We start from the raw sequence: 8,708 nt of genomic DNA, 5'->3' as shown, positions 1-8,708 counted from the left end.
ATGCCAAACCTCTGAATGCAACAACTTCAATTTGATCAGTAGAGGGTTGGCAAAATACATTGTGATATGTCTACCATTTTTTATAAAGTAAAATAAAGCAAAATGTAGAATATGAAAAATTTGTTGTAAATATGTGGGTGAAGACATGTTATGGATGGATGGATGGAATAAAGTCTAAAAGGGCTTTTTAGAAGTGGTAGTTATTTCAGGGTGGTAAGATTATGACATTTACATTAAACCAAAAAATGTATATGTTATTTCTTTTCCCCAGAAAGTACAGCATTGTGTAACCTTTTACTTTCATTTCTCAGTAAGTATTGCCCACCTGGTTGTCTGCTTCCTTTTGCTGAGATATCTGGAACAATTCCTCATGGATATAGAGATGTAAGTTGGATATAGACCTATCTTTAAACTGTGGTATAATTTTATTTAAGAATTTGCTCATAATTTTAAATTATTATTATTAACTTATTTAAGAAAGCATGTTTTTGGTTTTTTGGAGTTTTGGTTTTTTTTGACAGCTGGTCAGCATAGGGAAACAAACCCTTGATCTTGGTGTTATAAGGCCATGTTCTAACCAATTGAGCTAACTGGTCAGCCCAAGTAAGCATCTTTTTAATAAAAATTTTTAGTCTTTAAAAACATGTAAGTTTGAGTTAAGCATCTTCTACATGGCAGCCAATTTCATTAAAAAAAGAAAGAGACTATTTTTTTCCATGTAAATGTATTAAATTTACATTTATAAAGATAGTACCTTTATGAAAAAACTAGTTTAGAATTTGATAGCTTAAAAATAAAAAAATTAAAAACTCTAGAATAGTTAGATGTGTTTTTATTGTATATCTGTATTTTTTTTTTTAGTCAATAATGTGTAATTTTTTTTCTTCTGCTAAATATCTGTTGTGTTGTAAAACCAGTAATCTAATGTTTATGAAGAAACTGCCCAGATCAACTGATTTCTTGAGGAAGTAGAAATGTCTTGTCTATGAATTATCAGAAGAAAATTGCAAATTAATCTCGTCTTTTTTCTTTCCTCAAGTCCTCACCATTGTGCATGGCTGGCGTGCATGCAGGAGTAGTGTCAAATATTTTGGGTGGCCAAATCAGTGTTGTAATTAGTAAAGGTATCCCGTACTATGAAAGCTCTTTGGCTAACAACGTCACATCTGTTGTGTAAGTATATGTGCTATTTATAATAAGCATGCTCGGTAGGGTGGGCTAGGGACTAGCTAGATCTCAGTAATATCACCGTTAATGGTTTTCATGAAATAACATGTATGCAGTAAGACTTACATTTGTGTGTGCTCAATGTCTGAATATTTTGAAAAGTACAGGTCGTGTTGTACTTCCTCAGCTTGTCCTACTTTAAAAAGGTAGTCGTTTGGAAAGGTGATTTGTTTCCTTCTCAGAAGTGTTGAAGAAGTCTGGAGTAAGAGTCTATAAGTTTATTGCCAAATGCTTACTTTATTTTAAAGATCAGAAGTCATAACCACTCTGTTGCTTATAAGCCCATGCGACCCAGGATGGATCGAGGATGACTGAAATACTTCAAATATAAGTTAAATGTTGACATAAAGCAGAGGTAGTGTTATCACGAATCATCCTCTCATCCCAAGAGAATATTTTAAGAATGTATTTTCATGGTATCTACAGTGTTCTACTCTTTTACAAAACACAGATAAAAGCAGAAGTTGAAACATTAAATAGAAATGCAGTATTAACAATCTGTTTTTATAAATCTTCTTAGTCCTGCATACAACACTAAGCCTAACTGAAACCATCTGCTCTTCAGAGGTCCTAGGCCAGTTTTAAGAAGACCAGGACAGAATAGAGTAGGAGTCAGCAAACTTTTTCTGTAAAGATCCAGCTAGTAATTATTTTAGGCTTTCTAGCCACTTGTCTCTGTCACTTACTGTTTTTTGTTTTATGTACAACTCTTTAACCAGGTAAAAACATTCTTAGCTCACTGGCCATACAAAAACCAGCACATATGGGCTGTCATTTGGTATAGACTCAACTTCCATTCCTTCTTTTGGTTTCTTTAGATGATTTTATGCAAATCCATTCATTCTTTTCACCTGTTCTACCTTTAGAACGATTTTTTTTGGGGGGGGATTCTCTCTTTCATACTTTAAAAAAGTACGGATAGGTTGTGTCCTTTTGTAACAGTTTGAATGTTGTCTACAGGCAAGAGCGTATACTGACGATTTTATTTCTCCAAGTTTCTTGGAGTCCTTTGACCTGCTTTATGGTGACTGTTCCCTTGTCTGACCCCTGCATTCTCATCAGCTCACCCATTTTGATCATTACTTTGAAATCCAAATGTAATGCTGCATTCTAATACTGAAACTTGTTCTCAGACATGTTGATTTACTCCTCTAAAAGAAAATGCAATCTCTTAATTGGTAGCCAGCTTTTCATTCATTTACCACAGGAAACTTGAGCCTCATTCTCTGAGAAGTATACCTTTGCACCAAAATTACTTGCCACAGAAACGTTTTAGGAATCAATTTATTTAATGAAAAAGAAGTAAATAAGTACATATTAAAGGTTACATGGATGCATTGCACAATCATGTACTAAACTTGGTACTAGATACTTGTAGACAAAGTGTCTAGTTTATGCTGATTGTAGAAGTTGTTCTGCTTAGAAAGGAGACTTTTTTCCAACAAATAATATTAGTTGTCTGACTTTGAGGCATGGAATCTTCTCGGTTCTTTAAACAGTAGAGGAGGCCAGGGGGACAAATCAAAAGAAAATATTTCACTAAGATGAATATGGGGAAATCATTTGTTATTTGACTGTCACAAAAAAATCTTTCTTTCTTTCAGGGGACACTTATCTACAAGTCTCTTTACATTTAAGACAAGTGGTAAGCCTTTCATGGACTTTATAACTTATTATAATTTGTATAATAGCTAATATTTTTTGAACACTGAGTATATCAGGCATTATGCCAATTGCTGCTTTTTTGCATTTTCTCAGTTAGTTGTCATAATAACACCATGAGATAAGGTAGATACCCAATAATATAATGAATAGAATAAATGGGAGGTTTTATATTAATAGGGAAATCATCACGTAAACAAGGAGAATTGCTTTTTCACCCAAGTTATTAATTCATTTAACAGAAAATATTTGAATGTTTTATTTGTAAAGCACACTATCTGGTGCTATTGATAACAACAGTGAGCAAAATAAATTCCTGCCTTCCTGGAGCTTACATTTTGATAGTGAGAGATTGACAATATGCAATGAGTAAGATAAATTGTTGTTTGTAATGTACAGTTTACATTATTGGTATAAAAGACATAGAAAAATAAGGGACGGAAGGAAGACAGGAAGTACAGGAGGACTAGTTTGAAGTTTTAAGGAGGGTCAGGGAAGGCCTCATCGAGAATGTGACATGTGAACAAAAACCCGAAGGTGGTAGGAGGGAGTCACCCACTTATTTGGAGGGAATGTCCCAGGGAGAGGGTAATATGTATCCATTAATATGTTGCTTGTGAATGAATGTGTTTGTAAATTTCCTAATGATACACAAAGACATATGTCCAAGAAACACTTTGCTAGTTTTGAAGTTTTTCTGTTGCAGTGTGTTATTAGCATAGTGAATGTTAATTAAAGGTGAGTAGGTTTATATAGATTTTTGAATTTATATCTGAAAACCAAATTTACTTCCTTCTTTGTATCAGGTTGTTATGGAACACTGGGGATGGAATCTGGTGTGACTAATTAAAGGTGAGTAGGTTTATATAGATTTTTGAATTTATATCTGAAAATCAAATTTACTTCCTTCTTTGTATCAGGTTGTTATGGAACACTGGGGATGGAATCTGGTGTGATTGCAGATCCTCAGATAACAGCATCATCTGTACTGGAGTGGACTGACCACACAGGGCAAGAGAATAGTTGGAAACCTGAAAAGGCCAGACTGAAAAAACCTGGACCTCCTTGGGCTGCTTTTGCCACTGATGAATATCAGTGGTTACAAATTGATATGAATAAAGAAAAGAAGATAACAGGTTTAAAGATATAAGTTCTAGAGCAATTTATAATACCAATTTTATTTGGGAACCTGGTGACATCACATTTTCATAGAAAATTAGGTCACTAAAAATTTAATTATATGGTTTTAAGTTTTCTTCACTGATATTAATATTACTGGAGATAGTTTTATAAAACATGGCAGAGGAGAGGAATTGATATCTAATTCCTAATAGCTTTTCTTTTTCATTGTAATATGGTTCTTTTAAGGTAGTATTCCTTGAGATATCTGAAATAACCATCTCTTACAGTTCTTAAGAGAAATTTATGTTCAAGGAGTCCATTTTAAGTGCTATAAATAATTAATATTCCACATATGCTGAGTATAAATTTAGTTTAGGGGAACTTAGCAAATGGTCAGAATAATTGGTTGGGATTGGTTTAGATAATTTTATTAAAAAATGTATTTTGCTTTAGTACTGAAAATAATACCAGTAATCATCTTTAATGTGTTCACTCCCAAGAATTCATCCTTAGTCAGTAGTTGAAGTATATTTTACCATGGTATGAACACAAGCTGCCAAAATAGAATACAGCCATCCTTTGGTATCCGTGGAAGATTGGTTCCAGGACCCCCCTCATATAACTAATTCCACGGATGTTCAAGTCCTTGTTATAAAATGGCTTAGTATTTGCATATAACCTATGTATATCCTCCCATAATACCTAATACAATATAAATGCTGTGTAAATAATCATACTGTATTATTTAGAGAATAATAAGAAAAAAAGTCAGTACATGTTCAGTACATACGTAATTTTTATTGGGGGGGGGGATCCACAGTTGGTTGAATCCACAGATGTGGAACCCAGGGATATGGAGGGCTGACCAGTTCTTTCCTTATGTGTACCCATAATTCTTCCTATCTCTCCAAGGGAACAAAGTCAATGATTTAGTAACTATGATGATGAAAACTTGCACTTAGATATGTAAATGAGCCACAGGCAGACATGTTTGAATAGTGCATCTCAGGTGTTTATGCTTTAGTGCTGAACAGACATTGGGGCTCAGACCATGTGAGGTAATCAAAACAACTCTTCATTCCCCAGGCATTATAACCACTGGATCCACCATGGTGGAGCACAATTACTATGTGTCTGCCTATAGAATTCTGTACAGTGATGATGGGCAGAAATGGACTGTGTACAGAGAACCTGGTGTGGAGCAGGATAAGGTAAAGTGATTACCAAGAGATTGTAAAAACCACTTTTAAAAAGGGCCTTTGCCAAAAGTCACAGGAGGTCCCCTGTGTAAAAGAGACGTAAAAGTTAAATATTTTGTTTTACGCTGCCCTCTTTTGGTTATTTTAGGTAGTGTTAGTTATTGTCCTTACCCTTCTGACTGTGGTTAGAAAATTCTCAGTGGTTTTAGGTCCCTTTTGGTGATTGTAAGGGTAAGGACTTTCCTGACTTTTGTCACTGCATTTTTACCTGAATATTTTAGACACTTTATTAAGAAAGTCTGAAAAGGAACTTGTAATTTCTTGTCTTTATAAAGCTTTTCTTATCAATCCTTTGAATGGTGGACAGACCAATTTGTTCCCAGATTTCTACTCTGTGAGGAAAAAAAGACAAAAGAGCTAAAGGCCAAAGGCATTAAATTATAGGATATTATAGACTTGGAAGGTCATTTCAAGATCATCTCACCAACTTCTATCTTAGAAAACTTCTGTTTTTTCCTACTTGAATAATTTCCTTAACTTATAATGGTAATTATGAAATCTTTTAGTTAGCAAAAAATTATGAAGATGGTGGAATGAGACAGAGGAGATGATAAGGTGTGGAGAGTAGGCAGAGGTGGGTCTCATCTAGATGTTTATCCCTTTTACCCAGGCTCCTGGCCCGTGATCCACCACAAGGATCTTTAATGTCCCTGAGGAAGATAGATGCTTCCTGTCTAGAAATGAAATTAGAAGCACATTTTTTTCAGTGATATTTTCCCTATAATTTTGGTTTTGATGACATATTTTCAGTTTTTTGTCATATGTATGATTTGCTAATATATCTTCAAGTTGCCATTTTTCTTATCTCTCTGTTAAAAAATCTCCAGGGGCTCCCTATTATGTTTCATATGAATCTAAACTATTCTGCTGTTATTCAAGGTTTTCCTTCCACTCTTCTACTTGATATCACATGAACTTTTCCTCCTTGGTGAGCCTCTGCCATTGAAGCAAATAACAGTACTGTCTCCATACCTATCTTCTGGTTAATGCCTCCAAACTTGACTACTCTTTACTCCTAGCACATCCATTTTATTTATATAATGCTTATTATATTTGTGGAATATAGTTAAATTTTTGAAATTTTAAGAATTATCCATGTTTATATTATAAATATTCTTAACAACATTGAATTATATTTCCGAAAAAGACTTTTTTTGTCTTCATTTTTGAAAGATAATTTCACTAGATATATAATTCCAGGTAGAATCTTTCTTCTTTCAATACTTTAAATACATGGGTTCACTGTTTTCTGGTTTGCATTGTTTTTGATGAGAATTATGCTCTCCATTTTATTGTGTCTCAATATGTAATATGTCTTCTTTTTTGTAGCTGCTTTTAAGGTTTTCTTTTTATCATTTGTTTAAAGCAATTTGATAATGATGTGTAGTTTTTTTGTGTGTAGTTTTCTTCAGGAATCCTCTGCTTGGGGCTCTTTGAGCTTCTTGGATTTCATGTCTTCTTTTTTGTAGCTGCTTTTAAGGTTTTCTTTTTATCATTTGTTTAAAGCAATTTGATAATGATGTGTAGGTTTTTTGTGTGTAGTTTTCTTCAGGAATCCTCTGCTTGGGGCTCTTTGAGCTTCTTGGATTTGTATGTTATGATTTGCATCAAATTTGGAAAATTGTAGGCCATTTTTTCTTCAAATATTTCCCATCTCCAATTCTAATTTCATGAATATTGTGACCCTTGAAGATGTCTCACAATTTACCTATGCTCTATTCATTTTTTTTCAATATTTTTTCTCCATGTTTTAGTTGGAAATTTTCTATTGTTTTGTCTTAATCTGTTCTTCTGCAATGTCTGATCTATTAATCTCATAATATTAACGTATTATTATCTCTGATATTATATTATTCACCATTAGATTTTTAGATTTTTTAATATTTCTTCCATGTTTCTTCTTTACATGCTTATGCTTTTTCTATCTCTGAAACATGTGGAGCATTTAATAACTCTTTTAATATTTTTATTTACTAATTTTATCATATGTGTCATATCTGGGTCTTTTTTATATTGATTGATATTTTGAGTCATGTTTTACATGCCTGGCAATTTTTTATTGGATGCCAGACCTTGTGAACTTTACATTGTGCGAAATTTTTAACATTTTTATTATTTCCTTAAATATTCTTGAGCTAATATTTTCTGAGATTCACTTAATCTACTTGGGAACAATCGCTCTTAAGCTTCATTAGGCAGGACCTGCACAGTCTTTAGTTCTAATTTTTCCTCATCACTNGAGATTCACTTAATCTACTTGGGAACAATCGCTCTTAAGCTTCATTAGGCAGGACCTGCACAGTCTTTAGTTCTAATTTTTCCTCATCACTGACACATACTGTTCTAAATACTGAACCCAGTGTCTCATGCATTACGAGGTTTCTCCATTCTATCTGCTGGCAATGTGAGGTGTTCCAGACCTATGTAGCTCTGAGAATTACTTCATTGGCTTTTTCCAATAGTTCTTTTCCTGACCATTTTTTTTTTACATGCAGTTAGAGATTTAAGGGGATACTTTTTACAGATACTAGAAGTCTCTCTCTCTTTCTCTGTACTTACTCCAAACTCTGTCCTACAAAATTCTAGCTACCTTGTTGGCCTCTCGATCTCTGAGCTCTGTTTACTCAACTCATTGAGACCAGCAGGCTCTGTTTGGGATCTCTCTCCCTGAATGGTGACCTGGAAACTCTCTCCAGACAGTGCTAAAACACGGCAGGGCTCACCTCATTTGTTTCCCCTCTCAGTGCTTGTTGCCCTGTGATTCTTGTTGCCCAGTGTCTAAGAAACATTGTTTCATATATTTTATCCAGTTTTCAGGTGTTTAAGGTGAAGGATAAATTCAGTCCTTGTTACCCTGTCATGGACAGAAAGTAGAAGACCTCACATTAAATTATTTATAATATAACAATCTTTTCCCCCACTTATATTGGTCTATTTGCTCCTCATCTACTCCCAACTCAAGGGTAACTGGTGTATTTATTTTCACCCCTTTTCTAAGCCCGCACATGTGCATGAGCACGTACACACATTTGGTTTTGTTTTCAGAAAATGGGATTAGTATTTTCAAGGGTACTTCAAAAAGTTCTTGGAAATATTCATATTATCGTTTAATTCTATTTTTCCAAGGACTTTTTAAAATTTATTTTTTATTAGCATATTCATTTTTACAAATCATACTTATTCTTTATGCCCCTTATCCAATCTCTCTCCAACTTTTTGAAGCACCCTCATATATACAATTTGCTTTAATAATATATTACTTTGTAATATTATGGCATTATTTATTTATGGTGTAATAGCCAATAAATATAAGTTCTTTGAGAGTGGGGAACTTTGACTTTCATTTCCATTTTATCCTCATGACACCTTACAAACTTCCCTATACACAGTAATTCTCAGTAAATGCTCAAAGGTTGACTATAACACATCTTTTTTAGT

At 33.7% G+C, this 8,708-nt stretch overlaps 1 protein-coding gene across 1 annotated transcript in view; it reads left to right on the top strand.

Moving 5' to 3' along the window:
- DCBLD2 (discoidin, CUB and LCCL domain containing 2) overlaps nucleotides 1–8,708 on the top strand; it is a 40,174-nt gene that overhangs the window by 18,717 nt on the left and 12,749 nt on the right. The window contains exons 3-7 of the mRNA XM_008592277.1: nucleotides 312–384; nucleotides 1,040–1,173; nucleotides 2,832–2,872; nucleotides 3,810–4,025; nucleotides 5,098–5,222. Coding sequence (XP_008590499.1) covers nucleotides 312–384; nucleotides 1,040–1,173; nucleotides 2,832–2,872; nucleotides 3,810–4,025; nucleotides 5,098–5,222 — 589 coding nt within the window. The remainder of the gene's footprint in view (nucleotides 1–311; nucleotides 385–1,039; nucleotides 1,174–2,831; nucleotides 2,873–3,809; nucleotides 4,026–5,097; nucleotides 5,223–8,708) is intronic.

Source organism: Galeopterus variegatus, unplaced genomic scaffold (genome assembly GCF_000696425.1).
Source record: "Galeopterus variegatus unplaced genomic scaffold, G_variegatus-3.0.2 Scaffold7729, whole genome shotgun sequence".
Lineage (NCBI taxonomy): Eukaryota > Metazoa > Chordata > Mammalia > Dermoptera > Cynocephalidae > Galeopterus > Galeopterus variegatus.
The sequence above is the reverse complement of the archived record's forward strand: the minus strand, read 5'-3'. Positions and strand labels throughout refer to the sequence as shown.